Source organism: Rhinopithecus roxellana, chromosome 15 (assembly GCF_007565055.1).
Source record: "Rhinopithecus roxellana isolate Shanxi Qingling chromosome 15, ASM756505v1, whole genome shotgun sequence".
NCBI classification, from domain to species: domain Eukaryota; kingdom Metazoa; phylum Chordata; class Mammalia; order Primates; family Cercopithecidae; genus Rhinopithecus; species Rhinopithecus roxellana.
This window is the reverse complement of record NC_044563.1, coordinates 3,915,735-3,934,600: the sequence shown is the minus strand read 5'-3', so window position 1 is coordinate 3,934,600 and position 18,866 is coordinate 3,915,735. Positions and strand designations below refer to the sequence as shown.

At 55.9% G+C, this 18,866-nt stretch overlaps 1 protein-coding gene across 5 annotated transcripts in view; it reads left to right on the top strand.

Annotated features, from left to right (window-relative positions):
* The window catches only part of CTTN (cortactin), a 39,595-nt gene extending 21,487 nt beyond the window's left edge, over positions 1 to 18,108 (top strand). For 4 of the 5 annotated variants that reach the window (XM_030917196.1, XM_030917195.1, XM_030917197.1 and 1 more), the window contains exons 9-18: positions 693 to 803; positions 1,345 to 1,455; positions 2,708 to 2,818; positions 4,179 to 4,234; positions 6,551 to 6,620; positions 10,217 to 10,365; positions 12,776 to 12,865; positions 14,596 to 14,773; positions 15,167 to 15,238; positions 16,550 to 18,108. In XM_030917196.1, the coding sequence (XP_030773056.1) occupies positions 693 to 803; positions 1,345 to 1,455; positions 2,708 to 2,818; positions 4,179 to 4,234; positions 6,551 to 6,620; positions 10,217 to 10,365; positions 12,776 to 12,865; positions 14,596 to 14,773; positions 15,167 to 15,238; positions 16,550 to 16,686 (1,085 nt within the window). In that variant the 3' untranslated portion in view covers positions 16,687 to 18,108. The remainder of the gene's footprint in view (positions 1 to 692; positions 804 to 1,344; positions 1,456 to 2,707; positions 2,819 to 4,178; positions 4,235 to 6,550; positions 6,621 to 10,216; positions 10,366 to 12,775; positions 12,866 to 14,595; positions 14,774 to 15,166; positions 15,239 to 16,549) is intronic. The other variant, XM_030917198.1, reaches the window with a different exon arrangement.
* Positions 18,109 to 18,866: the final 758 nt, after the last annotated feature.

Sequence of the window (18,866 nt, the reverse complement as noted above, 5' to 3'; positions counted from 1 at the left end):
CTTAAAAAAATAATAATAATAATAATAATTTTTTTTTTTTTTTTTTGAGATGGAGTTTCGCTCTTGTTGCTCAGGGTGGAGTGCAGTGGAGCAATCTCGGCTCACTGCAACCTCCACCTCCTGGGTTCCAGTGATTCTTTTGCCTCAGCCTCCCGAGTAGTTGGGATTACAGGTGTGGGCCACCACACCCAGGTAATTTTGTATTTTTAGTAGAGATGGGGATTCATCATGTTGGTCAGGCTGGTCTTAAACCCCTGTCCTCAGGTGATCCTCCCACCTCAACCTCCCAAAGTGGTGTGATTATAGGCGTGAGCCCCCACCCCTGGCCTGTATTTTTTAATTTTTAAAAAATTAGTTAATGATTTAACTTAGAGATGGGGTCTTGCTATGTTGCTCAGGCTGCACTCAGCCTCCTGGGCTCAAGCGATCCTCCCTTCTCAGCCTCCTGAGTAGCTGGGTTGCAGGCACATGCCCCCACCTCTGCTTACCACTCTTTATGTTTCTGTTATTACACATACATAGCACCTTTAAATATTGTCTGTATTATTCAGTGGCCCTACAGTGGACCCGAAAGATTTTTGTGTTTTTTTAATCAAACGCTAAAAGTCTTTCTTAAGGACTGCTAAGACCCTTGCGTGTTCACTGATTTCATTGCTCCCTTTAAAGCAGTCCTTTTTTTGGTTTGTTTTTAGATTACTCCAAAGGTTTCGGTGGCAAATACGGCATCGACAAGGACAAAGTGGACAAGAGCGCCGTTGGCTTTGAGTATCAAGGCAAAACGGAGAAGCATGAGTCCCAGAAAGGTGTCTTCCGTTTATCTTACCCTCCAGCCAGCAGCTAGTAATGTGGCAGGTGGTGGCCACTCCGGAAAAGGAAAGACAAAGCATTATTGACAGCCCTTAATGTAGATGTCTCGTTTTCATTAAATAACCAACTTGAAAACGGCACATCTAGAAACACGCTGCTAAATAAGAACTCGGAGCTTGCATGTTTTGGCGCTCCAGCCCCAACGGCATTGCTTATCGTGGCGGCCGCGCCCCGCACGTCCGTGTTGCCCGTGTGCGCCTGTGCTGCCTCGTGGTGCGGGTGGAAGCCGCATACCTGGGAGCTTTCGTGGGGTCCTGTCTGGCTTCATCACAATGCTGAGGTCATAGACGAGGTTATTTCCTGCCACTCTCCAAGGAGGGCCTCTTCGAGGGTATTATCTAAAGTATTACCAAAGATCCAGCAGGGAAGGGTAGATTGAGTGAATCGAATGTGTTTAACTGTATTGAAAACATACTTTCTACCTGTGACCCGCACTACCTGCTAATAATGGGTTCTGGCCTTTCATTGTGCATGTAGACTATGTGAAGGGGTTTGGAGGAAAATTTGGTGTGCAGACAGACAGACAAGACAAATGTGCCCTTGGCTGGGATCACCAGGAGAAATTGCAGCTGCATGAATCCCAAAAAGGTACATTCCCTCTGCCTGTCTGCGAGATGGTTTTGGAAGTTTGTCTTTGTTCTTGTGGGTCAGTTGGTGTGTGTTATGTCTGCGTGGGCCTGCTGCACGGTGTTTTGTCTTCACTGTTTGAAGTTGTCCTGTGCACCCCCCACAGTCTCCCAGTTCCAGAAACCCTCCAGCTAGTGTAGTCATGACCCCTCCCTGCTGACACAGGGGTGATGCCCCAGAGAGCTGGGTTTACCTGGGAGTGGGGGTGCACTGGCCATGCCTGCAGCAGGGGGCTGGGTTTACCCAGGAGTGGGGACATGGGCCAGACCTGCAGCAGGGGGCTGGGTTTACCCAGGAGTGGGGACATGGGCCAGACCTGCAGCAGGGGGCTGGGTTTACCTGGGAGTGGGGACATGGGCAGATCTGCAGCAGGGGGCTGGGTTTACCCGGGAATGGGGACATGGGCAGACCTGCAGCAGGGGGCTGGGTTTACCTGGGAGTGGGGACATGGGCCAGACCTGCAGCAGGGGGCTGGGTTTACCCAGGAGTGGGGACATGGGCCAGACCTGCAGCAGGGGGCTGGGTTTACCCAGGAGTGGGGACATGGCCAGACCTGCAGCAGGGGGCTGGGTTTACCCAGGAGTGGGGACATGGCCAGACCTGCAGCACTCCTGGGATGCCGCTTGTTTTCTGCCTTCAGGAGGTGCAGGAGCAGCAGTGCTCCTCGTCCAGGCTTCTTGTCTATAAAGTGGGCCACGGTGTTTGGCAGGAGATACTTACTTTTGAACAGAAAGTGTTTTCTTGTCCGAACGGGTCCCCTTTCCCTGGGGAAAGGAGCCTAAGGGGCTGAAACGCTTTGAGTGTGACCGAGCCCTGAGATAAGCAGGAGCGGGGCTGATGGGGCTGCGCCCTCCGCATCTGCAGGGTCTCTCCTCCCGTGTACACAGATACGCGCACTCGTCTGCAATGTGGGTAGGACCCTAGGAATGAACTGCACAGCCTGGAGTGCCTTTACTGAATTATTTGAAGTACAGTTCTTAGCCTGTTTCCACATCTTGGCCGAGTGTTCAGATTTTAAGTTCATTCTTGAACGTTGACCTTTGGAGCCACCTTCTGGCGCTGAGCCTGGGAGTAGGATCTCAAAGGCCGTAAGCTCAGGAGAGCCCTTGCTTTCTGGAAACTGTGTTTGATTTTTGCGCATGCTCATGCAATTCTAACCCAGCTGTGTTTCCTCTCTCGGTTGTTTTCCCCACCGTGGCTTGTGGATTTTCAGATTATAAGACTGGTTTCGGAGGCAAATTCGGTATTCAGTCGGAGAGGCAGGACTCCGCTGCTGTGGGGTTTGATTACAAGGAGAAGTTGGCCAAGCACGAGTCCCAGCAAGGCACAGTTGCCACCAGCCTCTTACCCCCACCCTCCCCCTCCCATGCAGCCACTTCTAGCACAGACTTCAGGGCTCACCGTCCGCGCCTGCAGCACAGTCCTCCTGTGTCACCAATTGTCAGCTGTCAGACTGTTGGGCACTTGAAACCCATTTCTATTAGAGCGACACTGGTTTTGAGTGGTTCCCTTCTCTTCCCCGCTTCACTTTCTTCCCTGTGAACCTGTGATCTGCGTATGGCAGGATGTACCAGTTAGTATGTGGGTGCAATCTTTATAACCCTGTGACCCATCCAGTCTCTGGACCGGGGCATCTCCGGTCTCCAGCAGCATTCTGCCCGAGGCTGTTCTGCTGTTAATGGTGACCGCTGTGAGCCATTGAGTCAGGCCTTCCAGATGAGGAGAGAGGTGTTTGGTTCAACCAAACCGCTGGCCGATTGACCAGGGGCTTCGTAGCAGCAAGGGCCAGGAGACAGGCGTGTTCTGTGTGGTTTCTGTGTTTCATTTGTGGTGGTGTTTTTGGCCGGGGTTGGGAGGTTTTTTGTTTGTTTCCTTTGATGACACCGTATGTGTGTAACATCTCCACACAGAGCCACACAGTATGTGCGCAGAGCCAGCTCTGCATCCTTCCTTAGAGCAGTTATGTTACCTTCAAAATTTGGACTTGGTTATTAGAACCTGAACACATAATTGGAAAAATAGTAATTCCCTAACCTTGCAGGGCAGACTCTAGACTTTCCACCTGCAGCGTTAGAAACACAGCAGTGTTCAGCTGTGGGCAGGTAGACACACCTGGGGTGGTCCCGCAGACTGCATGGAGATGGCAGTGGCTCTCCGAAGCATCACTCCTGCATGACACTGTGACTTTCATGTGGATCTGTGTTGCTGCAGCAGAAGGATTTGGCTGGTAGAATTTCCACATGGGTTTTTTTTTTCTCTTAAAAAGCAAGAGAACAAACTGCGATTGAGCCTCTTTTTAGCGCTCAGTAGAGCAGGCGCACAGGAAGCAGCTGAGAATAAGCCCGTGCTGGTGCGGAAGACTGTGCTATTGAAGTGGCGCGTTGCAAAGGCCTGTCCGTGCCCTCTCCTCGCTTAGCTCCTGCCTGCCGCCTGCCGCCCCTCCTGCCCCTCAGGGAATGCTGAAGCCCGCCCCTGGCCTGTGCCCTGCTTCTCACTGCCTGGGTCTCACGACCATGGGTGGAAGCAAAACTTGCCTTGCAAGTGAAGCCTCGCTTGGCCATTCTCGTTTCTTCCCGCTGTGGTGCACCTTCTTGGGCTGTTTCTGGATCTGTCTGCATGCACCCACGGCCACCCCCACGCTCGCCTCCACCGCAGAGTAAGTGTTGTGTTTTGCCACATTTCAGACTACTCCAAAGGATTCGGCGGGAAGTATGGGGTGCAAAAGGATCGGATGGATAAGGTAAATATTCCAGACCTGGAGCTTAGTGTCGTCTGCCTGCAGGGACTCTTGGTGGGTGTGGCTCACGGTGCTGGTGGCATCTACGCGCTGGGGTGGGGCACAGGTGGTTTCCATCATGGTGGACATGATGTGTCCTGTGCTTCTCATGGCCGTGCTGTGGATAGGCGCTGGCACTGGCCCCCCCCCAGTTGGGGGCCCCAGGCCAGGCAGGTTCAGCACCTGGCTGCGGCACAGCAGTGGACGGCTGGGCTGCCACAGGAACCCAGACGTTTTAACATGAGAGGTGAGAGCCTCGAGGGCTTATGTCCATTTGAACTTAAATTCTTAACAGTAAATGAGATTGGAACCTAGTGTTAGACCGCGTGTGGGGCTACCCCGCTGGTAGCCGGCACTGCCTGTGCCATGATGAGCCATGTCTCCCTCACAGAGACGCAGGCTCCACACTGCCTGCTCCTGTGCATGGCCTGTGGTCAGGGATGGCAGGGTCAGTCCTTGCGTCACAGCTGACCACACACAGCACCATCCAGGGGCTCCTAATGTGGGCTCTGGGGGCGTGGGCGGGCAGAGCAGGTATTCGGCTGGGCTCGCCAGGGAGCGGTAGCGTGGGCTCATTTCTGAGGGCAAGCAGGAATTCAGGAGAGAAGGCTCAGGAGACCATGGGGGGGCGAGGTGTGGGCCTCGGTGGGACAGGAGTCACAGCAGGTTCTCAAGGAGCCTAGCTGCAGAGGGAGGGTGGGGAGCGGGGACAGAGCCGGCCCTGGAGAGCCCCACACATCACAGAGCGTTCTGCACGTCGTTAGGTGACATGCATGGCCCCAGAAAGGTTAGCAGGTAAGGGGCACTGGGGGGGTCTGCTTTGAGAATCTGTCAGCTTCAGCGTGGAGTCTGGGTTGTGGGGAATGGCCTGCAGGGGAGTGTGGTCCTGAGGAGAACTGGAGGGGCTCAGGTGGTAGAGAAGCAGGGCATGGTGTTTGGCGCCAAGGGACGCAGGGGAGGGAGCAGTCGAGTGGATGTGGGGTGGACGTGGGGCCGACTGTGAGCCGAAGAACTGGAAGTAGCGGATGTGGGTGTCAGTGAGAGAGAGCTGGGGAAGGGCTGGGGCCAGGCCCGGGTGGCGTGCAGAGTGGGGAGGGGAGTAGGCACGCGCTCAGAGGACACTGGGCAGGGGGAACCAGCGAGGTAGCAGGGGCCTTGCGAGGCACTGGGGTGGATGGAGGGAAGGAGCTCCCCTCTGGGTGAGTCAGAGATTGTGGCTTTGAGGCCGGACCCTGAGGGATTGCTGTGCTGTGGGTGTCTGTGGTCAGCATTGCTGGTGTTGGCAGTGACCGCTGAGCTTGTGAGCACGTGGGGAGGCAGTGTAGGGTGCGGCCTTTGGTGTCACTGTCTTTCATCCAGGAGGGGGTGGAGCTTCTCTCTCTTGGTTTGCTGTGTGATGAAGTCCAAGGCTTAGAGAGGGTGATGTAACTGCCTGGGTCCCCGTACGTTGTGGGGAAGGGGCTACAACCCAGGCTGGGAGGTGAGGTCATCCCCTGAGGGCGAGGTGATGTCTGCAGAGGGCCCAGTGGGTGTCAGGACCCAGTAAGGCTGATGGCCTTGCCTTTGAACAGGTGCAAGTGGCTCAAGGGACATGGAGTAGACGCTGGAGCTGACTGACAGGAGGAGGGAGCAGGGTGCGAGGAAGGACAGGCAGGCCAGGAAGGGGGCAAGCAGGAGGTGCTGGGCAGAAAGGGGCCATGGTGTGGGGGCTCTGGTGGCTTCTGAGCCTCAGGTGTTCTCATCAGAGGTAGTGAAACCCACAGTGAGACTGGGGACGGCCGCTGGTCTCCACGAGCCCTGCCAGTCTCCACCTGAGTCCTCTGTGAGAGTCATTGCTGCCACTTGGTCAGGCCGGAGTTGAGTCCCCCGCAATGCAGAAAGGTGTGACTGCACCACTGCGTGGTGTGGTGTGGAGGACGGGCCACCGGAGGCTTGCATGTGTCCCCAGCGTCTACTGCTTCCTGTAAATGCTCACACCTCTGGGTGGTGAGGGAGGGTAGGGAAGGCGTGAGGCTGATCCCAGAATTGGTGTATGATAGAGCAGATGGAGATACATGTATTTCTTATGCTCATGCTGACTCACGATTGCCTGCAAATGTGGTGGGTAATCGTTATGCCTCAGTTAGTTTGCAAAACTGAGAGGCCATGAAGAGTGCTCTGGGCTGTCTGGCTGGGCGTTTGGGAAGATCTGAGGAAAGCATTTGCATCTGGTAGGAGCTGCCACAGGGCATGGAGAAAAGAGAAAAGTGCTTTTCTGACGCCCACTTCCTCTCTCCACAGAACGCGTCAACCTTTGAGGATGTCACCCAGGTGTCCTCTGCCTACCAGAAGACAGTACCTGTTGAAGCCGGTGAGTCCTGGCTGATACCGGGAGCATCGTGTGGTTTCCCAGGAAAACACTGAGGGGAAGGACAGTTGTGAAACACAGCCAGGAGCAGACGCACCACTAGTTGAAAGCATGGTTGTTGCTGCGTGTTTTTGGGAAAGAAAATGATCCTTTTGATGAAGATCCCGTTTCTCCTGCAGAGGTTTAGAATCACCTTTCAAACGCAGCATGGTGCCGTTGTTTCGGTGGGGCCCGTTTCGAGGGCCTCTTCCCAAAGCAAAGGGGTTAAGTGCACGTTCACGAGGGTCCCTCCACACTGCCAGTGACCAGTTTCTGGGAGCAGCTGGGGCCTGCCCGGCTCCCTGAGCCACTCGGTCTCAGCTGTGGCAGGAGGAAGATATCATGACGTCTGTGTGCAGGCGACGGCAGACGTTCTCTCTGCTGCTTGTTCTTGGGCCCTTGACCAGGGAGCTCGAAACCTGTCCTTTTCTGTGCTGGACACACGATTGAGTCAGAGGTGGGCCATGCCCCGGAGAGTCAGGTATTTGGGGAAAATATCGGACATGAAAGCAAGTGCTAAATTTAACACAGGATGCGGAGAGCTACCACTGACTTACTAGGGGAGCCGTGGATCCACAGTTCTCAAAGTCGGAGGGCCCAGGACGCTTTGACACTGTGAACACTAGTGAGAACCCCCCACGACGTTGATGTATTTGATGACACTGACTATATTAGAAATTAGAGGAATGTGGCCCGGCGTGGTGGCTCACGCCTGTAATCCCAGCACTTTGGGAGGCTGAGGCCGGTGGGTTACGAGGTCAGGAGATCGAGACCATCCTGGCTAACACGGTGAAACCCCGTCTCTACTAAAAATACACAAAAAAAAAAAAAATTAGCCAGGCATGGTGGCGGGCGCCTGTAGTCCCAGCTACTCAGGAGTCTGAGTTAGGAGAATGGCCTGAACCCGGGAGGTGGAGCTTGCACTGAGCTGAGATTGCACCACTGCACTCCAGCCTGGACGACAGAGCGAGACTCTATCTCAAAAAAAAAAAAAAAAAAGAAAGAAAGAAATTAGAGGAATGTTTTATTTGTTTATTTATTTATTTTGAGACCGGGTCTTGCTGTGTCATCCAGGCAGGACTGCAGCCTCAGTCTCCTGGGCTCAAGCAGTCCTCTTGCCTCAGCCTCTGAGAAGCTGGAACTATAAGTGCATGCCACCATGCCCAGTTAAGTTTTTTTTTTTTTTTTTGAGACGGAGTCTGGCTCTGTCGTCCAGGCTGGAGTGCAGTGGCCGGATCTCAGCTCACTGCAAGCTCCGCCTCCCGGGTTCACGCCATTCTCCTGCCTCAGCCTCCCGAGTAGCTGGGACTACAGGCGCCTGCCACCATGCCCGGCTAATATTTTGTATTTTTAGTAGAGATGGGGTTTCACCGTGTTGGCCAGGATGGTCTCAATCTCCTGACCTCGTGATCCTCCCGTCTCGGCCTCCCAAAGTGCTGGGATTACAGGCGTGAGCCACCGCGCCTGGCCCTAAGTTTTTTTATTTTTAGTAGACATGAGGTCTCACTGTGTTGCCCAGGTTGGTCTTGAATTCCTGAGCTCAAGTTATCCACCTGCCTCAGCCTCTCAGAGTGCTGGGATTACAGGCATGAGCCACCACAGCCATTGGAAAGTTATAAATTGATTCACTTAAAAAGAATAAAACTAGGTTGGATACAGTGGCTCACACCTGTAGACCCAGCGGTCTGGGAGGCTGAGGCGGGTGGATCACCTGAGGTCAGGAGTTTGAGACCAGCCTGGCCAACATGGTGAAACTCTGTCTCTACTAAAGATACAAAAAGTAGCTGGGCGTGGTGCCCCACACCTGTAATCCCAACTACTCAGGAGATGGAGGCAGGAGAATTGCTTGAATCTGGAGGCGGAGGTTGCAGTGAACCTTCATTGCGCCACTGCCCTCCAGCCTGGGCGACAAGAGCTAAACTCCATCTCAAAAAATAAAAACTATAACTGGCCATGCACGGAGTGGCATTGTTTTTTTTTTGTAAATCTCTTTAATAGAAGACGGCTGCATTCTCACACCTATCTGCCTCTGCAGTCTGTCGATGTTACGTTGTTTCGGAAGAACATGTGGAATCACCTAGGTGGCGGTTGGGAAAGGGAGGAGTGTTTGTAACGTTGAGGGCAGTGTGGGTGTCCTTCTACGATGCCATGCAAGCGTGCCAGGTGGTGGTGGTCCTGCAGGCCGGCTCCTCTGGCCCTGAGTGGCTCGCTCCCCAGTATGCTTGGGTGGCACCGTGTGTTAGTTATTTGGAAAATGCTGGACCTCTGAGTTATGCCCGTCTTCCAGTTGTGGGCACTTCTCATTATACAGGACCAAAAAAATCACATTTGCTGTCATCGTCAATGTCATCTGCAGAGGCTAAGTGGAAATTGTCATGTTCATGTAGCAGCCTCACATTTTTCAGAATTCTTTTACTTGAAAGCTGGAATTTTCCTGTTGGCGACAAATACTACAGTAATTTTTCTTGACACAATAGGCTTAGTTCATTCACTTGGGAGAAAACTGCTGCCAGATACCCAGCTTTGCATAACCATAGTTTGTCTGTCAGTTGTTATTTCAGGGAAGAACACTGTTCCATGAAAAAACAATCAACTTGCAGCTCTCATGGTTCCATTCGTGTTCCTCGAGACAGAGAGCCACCGCCACAGTGCCGGACACAGCAGGGAAGGCTCATGTGTCTTCCCACTTTTTTGAGACAGAATCTCGCTCTGTTGCGAGGCTGGAGTGCAGTGGCGCCATCTCGGCTCACTGCAACCCCTGCCCCTGGGTTCAAGCAGTTCTCCTGCCTCAGCCTCCGAGTAGCTGGGATTACAGGCGCCCACCACCACGCCCAGCTAATTTTTGTATTTTTAGTAGAGACAGGGTTTCACCATGTTGACCAGGATGGTCTCAATCCCTTGACCTTGTGATCCACCCGCCTCGGCCTCCCAAAGTGCTGGGATTACAGGCGTGAGCCACTGCGCCCGGCCATGTTCCCCACTTTTGACTTAAATTTTTATCATTTTTTCTTAATAGACATGGGGTCTCACTATGTTTCTCAGGCTGGTCTCAAACTCCTGATCTCAGACAGTCCTCCCATTTCAACCTCCCAAAGTGCTGGGAATTACGGGCATGAGCCACTGCCCTCTTTTCCATTTTTGTCACACAGAATATAAAAAAATGTATACTCACCGGTTAAGATTCACTATACTCAGTATATGTCGATTACAGCATACATCAGTACCTTAACTGCTTTCTCAAGGACAGATGTCTTTTAGAGAAATTGGCTGTTTTTATTTAAAATTGTGAATGTGGTGGTGAAGATTCTGTCTTGTTTAAACATCTTCCTGATGCCAAGCTTAGGGGGATCGCCAGTCCCACCAGGTGTGCAGTGCCCTGCGGCAGACGCCCGGTGCTGGCTCCGGACCAGTGGGCTGAGCTGGCAGCTGCAAGAACCTTTCCCTCCTCAGGGGTTAGGGGGATGACCAGTTCCTGGGGCGGTCACCCTGTGTGGGGCTGTTGTCCAGGAGCAGTGTTTTTGCTGTGCTCAAGCCACACGTCCTCCCTCCTTTCTCTATAGTGACCAGCAAAACAAGTAACATCAGAGCTAACTTTGAAAACCTCGCTAAGGAGAAGGAGCAGGAGGACAGGCGGAAGGCGGAGGCAGAGAGAGCCCAGCGGATGGCTAAGGAGCGGCAGGAGCAGGAAGAGGCCAGGAGGAAGCTGGAGGTGAGCGGCAAGGAGTGGGCTGCAGCGCGCTCTCCCTCTCGGACCTGTGCGAGGGGATTGGGAGCTCTGGGGCCTGGGCGGGGCTTATTCTTTCCTGGCCAGGTTTTCCTTGGAAGGCATGTTTAACTCTCCTTTAAGGCTGTCCTTTAAGGCACTTGTCACTTGAAGCCACACATAGGCTGAGTCTCTGGCCACAATGCTCCAGGCAGCTGGCTAGCGCCATCCTGGTCTTGCCGGTCTAGCCCCGGGACCCAGCAACCTGCCCTGCCCTCTGTTCCTGAGCTGATAGCAGAGTCCTGTCTGCTTCCTCCTCCACGGAGCTCTTGTCCAAATGTCAGCTTGAGTCTCGTCTCTCCCCTCCCCCTCTGGAAGCCCCTCCTTTTCCAGGTGACAGTTTGGGGTTTGGAGGGGCCTCTGTGCCGAGGCGGCCTGCTCTTGGGGCCTACTTCTACTTGGCCAGCCCAGCCCCGCTCACCCAAGCCCCTGGGCTGTGGAGAAGCGCTCCCAGAGAAAGATGCCTGAAGCGCACCCTTGGCAGGGGCAGAGCACGAGCCTGCATCTGGGTGCTTTGGGTCTGGCCTGGGTGGCTTCCCACTGACAAGGAATTTCCTTGTGCTCAGCGGGATTTGGGGAGCTGTGAATAGACCCTGGGGCCTACGAATGTGTGTGTGTGAAGTTACCAGGCGTGGCTCTCAGCTGGGGCGTCTGCAGTGTGGGGCAGGCCCAGCCTGTCTGGAAGCCTGGGCTTCTCCTGCCCACCCCAGGCCCTGCCCCTGCAGGGCCACACGGGACATGGTACTTCGAGTGCTTAATCTGTGGGTGGCACCAGGTGACGTGGGAATTTACAACTGTCCTGTTGGGGTCAGGCAAGACCATAGATGCCAGGAACCGTGCTAGGGTCTCAAGACCGGGGTGGTTTTCTCTTCAACAAGACAAGACAGCACTGCCATTGTTCTTAACAGAGCGAGGCAGCCTGCAGGGGGAGAGGAGGGAGGGTTTGGAGCGGACGCCTGGGTGTTCCTAACAGAGCAAGGCAGCCTGCAGAGGGAGAGGAGGGAGGGGGTTTGGAGTGGACCCCTGGGGTTCAGATCCTGCCTGGGTGGCTCCCTGGCCCGTGTGCCTGTGCCTGCACACCTCACCCTCAGACTCAGCGTCTGGCACTGGAGCCCACGGGCTGTCAGTGAGTTTCCAGTTGCTGCTGTAGTCACCACCACACACAGCACACAGCTAGTATCTTACAGCCCTGGAGGTCAGAAGTCCTCAAAGATGTCAGCAGAGCTGTGTTCCTCCTGGTGGCCCTGCGGCCCCGTCTTCCCATCTCCAGCCTCTGCTTTTGTTGTCACCGCCCCTCCTCTGTCCCTCACACTCCTGCCTCCCTTCTCTCAGGACCTCGTGATTACACTGGGTCCACCCAGACAGTCCAGAGTTCCCATCACAGAACCCTTAGTTTCATCACACCACAGTCCCTCCGCATGGGGTCTGGGGACTGCGATGTCAGCAGCTTTTGAGGGGCCATTATCCTACCCTAGTTCATCCTTTGGCCCCTAAAGCTTCATGTCTGTCTCATGCGCAAACACACTCAGCCCATATGAAGGCCCCCAAAGTCTCAATCCATTGCAGCATCAACTCAGACTCCCAAATCTGTGGCTAAACCGTCTAACCGTGTGTGGGTGGGACATGAGCTGTGGCCCAGTCCTGGCACTATCGCGTCACTGGCTGTGTGATCTCGGCCTCAGACCTCACCTGCCCCTCGGATCCTGCCTGGGCGCTGGTGGGATCCGAGGCATTTGGGGCTCCAGCTCACCTGCCCCTCAGATCCTGCCCGGGTGCTGGTGGGATCCGAGGCTTAGTGCTCCAGCTCACCTGCCCCTCGGATCCTGCCCGGGTGCTGGTGGGATCCGAGGCTTAGTGCTCCAGCTCACCTGCCCCTCGGATCCTGCCCGGGTGCTGGTGGGATCCGAGGCTTAGTGCTCCAGCTCACCTGCCCCTCGGATCCTGCCCGGGTGCTGGTGGGATCCGAGGCTTAGTGCTCCAGCTCACCTGCCCCTCGGATCCTGCCCGGGTGCTGGTGGGATCCGAGGCTTAGTGCTCCAGCTCACCTGCCCCTCGGATCCTGCCCGGGTGCTGGTGGGATCCGAGGCTTAGTGCTCCAGCTCACCTGCCCCTCGGATCCTGCCCGGGTGCTGGTGGGATCCGAGGCTTAGTGCTCCAGCTCACCTGCCCCTCGGATCCTGCCCGGGTGCTGGTGGGATCCGAGGCTTAGTGCTCCAGCTCAACCTTGGTGTGGGTGTTTTCCGCTCCTTCCCCCAGAGCATGCCTAGAGCTTGGGCGCAATCTTCTGAAACACAGCAGGCGTGACAGTGCAGAGTGTCATGGCAGCATTCTGATTGCTGTTTGTTTTCAATCACAGGAGCAAGCCAGAGCCAAAACGCAAACACCCCCTGCGTCGCCTGCACCTCAGCCAACCGAGGAGAGGCTGCCCTCGAGCCCGGTCTATGAGGTTGGTGTCTTTGGTGTTTGAATGAGTGTGACTTCCTGCCAGAGCCCAGGTCCTCTGTGGAGCCCTTGCAGGCAGGCAGCGTGGTGTGGGTGCAGAGGGCGTCGCTGCGTTCCACACCCGGAGAGTGGTGGGCCGGGAGCGCCCTGGGGGTGGGTGACATGCCTCGGTGCTGTCGGGGGACAGCTGTGCAGGCCCACGTGCCATCCTCTCACCCCTCTACAGCCTGTTGTAGTCTGGCCACTTTCACTGCAGTCCCTGCTGGGGTCACCTGCTGTCAGATAATCAGATGTGGGGGTCTTCACCCCACTTGCTCTGTGCTGTGCGGGACGCCGCCACACTCCCCTCTGGCAGCGCCGCCCTCCCTCATCACTGAGCCCCCACCTCCTGCGCGATCTGCCTTCTCTGCCTGCCCCGTTAGGCTCTCCAGCGTTGCAGCCCGTCATGAGTGTGCTGCAGACATGCTGTCCAGCCCCTCCATGTGCTGCTGACCCCCTCTCGTGGGTCCCCCAGTGTTCCATCCCCATCCCAGAGTTACCGAGCCATCTGCTGACGGCCCGCCCATCCCTGACTTTGTGTCTCCTGCTCCCTGCCAGCATCTCTGCACTAACCACACCCTCCGCCTGTAACCACCTCTCCTGGCCCCAGCCCTGCCCCTTCTCCATCCCACGGCCATCATCCTGGTCTATGCATTCATCTCTCCTCGCCCAGGAGCCAGTCAGTGAGTTACGGGGGGCACATTCCAGACCACGGTAGTTCAGGAGCCCAGAGCGCCCTGGAGACAGGCAGGGTCTGGGGCCTGGGCCTCACTGGCCATGGCCTTGTCACCACCCGACTGTCCCTCCTTGGCTATGCTGTTGCCTATTGCCTTTACCCTGCCAGGCCCTGGGGAGATGTGGTAAGCGAGGCCTTGCAGCTCCTCAGGAACTGGCCTCCCCCTCTCGTCCCTCCCCTTGGCAGTCAGTGCTGTCTGCCACAAGGAAGCTCCGACCCTGCCCCTCCTGTGCAGTTCAGCCCTTGCGTGGTTCCTGGTGCCTGCGCTGAGGGTGGAGTCGCTCTCCCTGCCCGGTTACTCTCCCTGGTGAGCAGCTCTCCACCACCAGTTCTTCCCAGATCTCCTGGGTGTGCGTTTCTGAGCTGTTGGCATTGCTTTCTCTCACTCACTGCCGGTGACATCAGGTGGACCCTGCTCAGAAACATTGATTAATGCCACCGTCGGTGATAAGCAGTTCGGGATTTTCGTTAGGGCTCCGAAGCTGCGGTGGTTATAAATAAAGAGGTGTTCCACTGGCACCTTTGTAGTTGAATGTGATTCTTTGGCGATGCCCTTACTGCACCCTGCAGAGAGGATTTGTTAGGGCAGAGCCCTGTCTGCAGGCTCGGCTGCTCTGGAGCCATGTGGTGAAGCTGCTGCCAGGCAGGGTCAGGTTGAGCAGCACAGGCAGGGGCGTGGCTCCTAACCTGCCGTGTGGGCGTGGCTCCTGCAGGACTGGAGTGTTCTGGGGGTGAGGACCCAGTCATCGGTAGGGAAATGGCACGTGGGCCTCCCCGCACTCACCACCATGGTGAACATGCCAGCAGGCCTGGCCTTCCTATGCCACATCTGTTTTCTCAGTCCTGGCTGGGACTGAGAATTCGGTGGCCTGTGGGTTTCTGCTGGCTGTGGCAGTGCAGCTGCTGCTCTCTAGAAGCCAACATGGGCCCCGTGCCATGTGCGTGTGACCCTTCCCCAGGACGCGGCTTCCTTCAAGGCAGAGCTGAGCTACAGAGGCCCTGTGAGTGAGACGGAGCCGGAGCCTGTGTACAGCGTGGAGGCCGCTGACTATCGAGAGGCTGGCAGCCAGCAGGGCCTGGCCTACGCCACAGAGGCTGTCTACGAAAGCGCAGAGGCCCCAGGCCACTATCCCACAGGTACTGGGGCCCCACGCTGCAGCGCCCTTCCCAGGGCGGGGAGCTCCCAAGACATCCTGCTCGACCTGTGGCGTCCTTGCGAGGAGCGTGGGTGGGTTTCCCGCTGACCCGCCTTCACCTCCTTGCAGGGTCTTTCTGTCCCTTGAGGGAAGTGCTCTAGACACGTTTGGGGCAGCAGCTCCTGTGCTGCATCCCGGGAAGATCCCCGTCGTGCTGGGGACGGGTGGGCAGGGGCAGAGGAAGGGAGGGCTTCAGCTGCCGTCCTGTGTCCTTGGGACAGAGTCTTAGGAAGTGTCGTCTAAAACTTAAGAAGGCGGGGGACTTTGTGGGACTTTGTATTGCAAACCTGTGTGGGACTTTGTATTGCTCAGCTCTGTCCTGGCTTTCTTTTAGAGGACAGCACCTACGACGAGTACGAGAACGACCTGGGGATCACAGCCGTCGCCCTGTACGACTACCAGGCTGGTGAGCGGCCCGCAAAAGTGTTCAGAGGGGAGACCCGGGCAGCTGCGCCCGCCTATGCTTGTTTCCTGAGAATTGACTTCTCCAGCGTTGTTAGTTTTAGAAATAATTTATGTTGAGATAATTTCAGAGTTATAGAAAAGTTGCAGGTATAGTGCCAAGAACTCCCATGTTCCCTACCCAGATTCCATCTCTGCACACACACGCACCCAGCCCCTGTTATCTTTAGTATTCTCTGAACCCTTGGAGAGCTGCAAGGGTGCTGCCAGCCCCAAAGACTCCAGCGTGTTTCCCAAGGTCAAAGATGCTGTCCCACAGGGATGCCCCACCCTCCAGGTGAGGGTGCCACACAGATGCTCCATTCCTGCCTGTCCTGCCCTGGCCGCCAGCTCCCATGTGGCTTGCATGTCCCCCTGAGTTCCCTTTGCAGCCTTGGCAGTTTAAGAGCAGCCTCAGCTCCTGGGCTGGCCTCAGCCGCCTGCCCTGTGTTCCCTCAAGGCCAGGCTGAGCCGTGCTCTGGTGGCGGTGAGGTCGTGGAGACCACGCGGTGGGGCTCCCTGCTGGGCCGCATGGCGTCCACCTGTCCCTCTGTCTCAGCCACCATCTGGTCCACAAAGTCACTGCCACCCCTCTGCAGTTGACAAGCATCTTAGGGGTGGCGTGGGATTCCTTTCAGAACCCCCAGCCGCTGCCTCCGAGTGCTTCCCATTTGCAATTTTCTATCAGTGCAGAAGTTAGCATTTCTACCATAAGTGAGCGCTGGGTGTCCCTGTTCAGTCCCTTTTGCACACGTGCATTTGCATGCACGCGTGTGGGTATGTCTGTGGCATTTCGGCACCTGTGTGTGGATTCTCATCACCGGGACTTTTGCCCTCCAGGCCCATTTAAGCCGTCACCTCAGGCTTCTCTCCAGGTGTCCCCCAGCCGTCCCTCTACTGTGGCCTCCACACCCCCAGGACCTTGGGCAGTCCATCTCCCCACCCCCTCCACAGACATGTCTGCCAGGGAGAGAGGGGAAGGGAGGGTGGGCGGGGCTGGAGTTACGTGGCGGAAACCTGCTCCTGAGGAAGGGGTCCGGGCAGGGTTGTGTTTTGTGTGAGGGGCTCTGGGCATCTTTGTAGTCACTCGGCTCGTGTTCACAAATCCTGGCCTCGGGGGCATGAGAGAGGCAGCAGGAGCCTCCGCAGTGCATCTCTGCAGGGGGCGTCTCCTCTGAGCAGGCTGCCTGGGAGTTTGCTCTGGGTTGTACTGTTCTTTTCTAGCAGACCAGCAGACGCTTGCACTCAGCACCTTTCTCTGTGTTCTCTTCCCCAGCGGGTGATGATGAGATCTCATTTGACCCCGATGACATCATCACCAACATCGAAATGATTGACGATGGCTGGTGGCGTGGGGTGTGCAAGGGCCGGTACGGGCTCTTCCCAGCCAACTACGTGGACCTGCGGCAGTAGGGCCTCCAGCCCCCAGCCCCCGGAGCTGTGCCCCGGATCCTCACACTACAGATCAGGCCTTCTTTGGTTCTTGGGTTTTGGGTTTTTTTGGTTTTTTGTTTTGTTTTGTTTTGTTTTGTTTTTTGAAGGTGGGGAGGAGAATATACACATTGCTTTTATATTTAATACTTTTGCTGATGCTTTTGAAAATGTTTATGCCACAGAATTTGCTAATATATTGTAATCACATTCCTTAGGAGGACTTTGGTAATTGGTTTTATGCATTGATGGCTTGATGGGTTTTTTGGTTTTATTTTTTGCCAAATTGACTGTCACACGCAGCAGCTTCAGGGAGCTCGCGTTCTCTTGAGTGCGTGGAAGGACTGTCCCAGGCCCTGTGGCGGGTAGGCAGGAAGGACTCTCCCAGGCCCTGTGGCGGGTAGGCCCGAAGGACTGTCCCAGACGAGGGCTCCCTCTAGAGTCTCAGTGTCTGGGGGGAGAGGGGCGGGCCTGCTGGAGGTTAACATGGAGCTAAGTCACCCAGAACACAGGGGCTGCCGCGTCAGATGGGAAATCTGCCTGTGTCATACCGTGACAGCCCGCAGGATCAGGTGACTTCTAGCAGAGACCCTGGATTTTTTCCTGTGCCCACCCCGGCTCGTCCTCATCTTTACTCATCCCTATGCCCAGGTCGCTGGGAGGGCTGCTGGGAGCCTCTTCTGCCCCTGCCGGGCAGCGTCACCAAGTCCTTGAAGTCTTCCCCTGCCCCGCAGGTCTGTGGATTGGGACTCACGATGCAGTTGAGGTCTGCGTTGGGCTTGTCTTTTCACACAGGCTGATGTCTTGACCGTCACCCAAGTGGTCCGTGGGCCACCGGGCAGCCTGGGGCGGTATATGTGCCATGTCACACACAGCACGGCCTCTCAGCCTTGGGAAGGAAGTCAGTGCCTGCTCTGCTGTGAGCCACCAGGAACCCTCCTCCCATCAATGGGGGTGTAGTGTTTTTGCCAAAATACCATATTCAGTTACAGTAGTTTGATGAGTTGAAGGCTAGAAGTGTGAAGTGCGGATGAGTGCGTGCTCCTCCCCGAGGCCCCCACAGCTCCGGGACGCCACTGTCTTGGCATTTGTGGCCACTCACTTTGTAGGAAACTCACCTCCTTCCTGAGGAGCCGGGAGGCTGGACCAGTCCCGTCGTGCAGTCAGGTGGGCGGGGTGTCGTTCCAGAAGGTCACGTGGACATGTCTCGGGACTTGGGTCCCGGAGCACCCGTGAAGCGCGCGTTTTTGCTTCTGAGGTGCGTTTCTCATCATCCTTGCTTTACCACAATGAGCAGTGAGGTCGGGTTTTATATGCAACTTATTGTATCTGAATTCCTGTAGCACACCTCATAGGTATGATTTTTTTAAATTAAAGAATTCAGAATAAATTTTTTTTGATCCACTTGTGTGATTCGCTTTGGTCTGTGGTCACTCCGTTCTGCAGTGGAAGCTGCGTCGACACTCTCGGCATCCTGTGCCCCAGACCTGGGCTGGCGGAGGCCCTCGTGCCGTCCTGCGCGCCTTGCGTGTTCTGTTCTGGCCTTAGACTGAACCGCACGCTCCCTTTTCAGTGTCCTTCAGAGGTGCTGCTTACGGACTGACGTGTGTTCACTCTCGCAGATCATCCAGATTTTTGCACAGAGATTCCAAGCAAAGTAAAACATTCTGTGCTTAAAAGTCATTTCTGAATTACAGTTCTCAAATCCTGAGGGGGATTTTTCTCCCAGTCTCGTTTTGCTCAGGGGCACCGGAAGTTAAAGGCTAAGGGGCACAGTGGCACTGAGGGAGCAGGTGTGCCCTCAGGAGCCGGGGGTGCTGGGGAGCTGAGTTCCAGCTCACACTTCCTGCTCATCAGGTGCTCCCAGGGAGCTTTCGGCTGCACGACACACCTGCTACCCCTTCCAGCCTGGGTGGTGACGGAGCACTGCCTCCCTTGGACTGTCCTACACCTGCCTCTGACTTAGTAAACAGCGCCTGTGCCAGCTCTGCCCACAGGAGCCAAACGTGAGAGTGCCCTCGCCCTCCTCCCACTACCGGGCTGCCGTGCGTTCTGCATCACAGGGTCAGAGCCCTAATGGCGAGCCCTGTCCCACACAGGGCCTGTCTGCCGGGTGAGATGGCAGCCACCTGCAGGGAGCTGGGTCCTGAAGCAATGAGGCA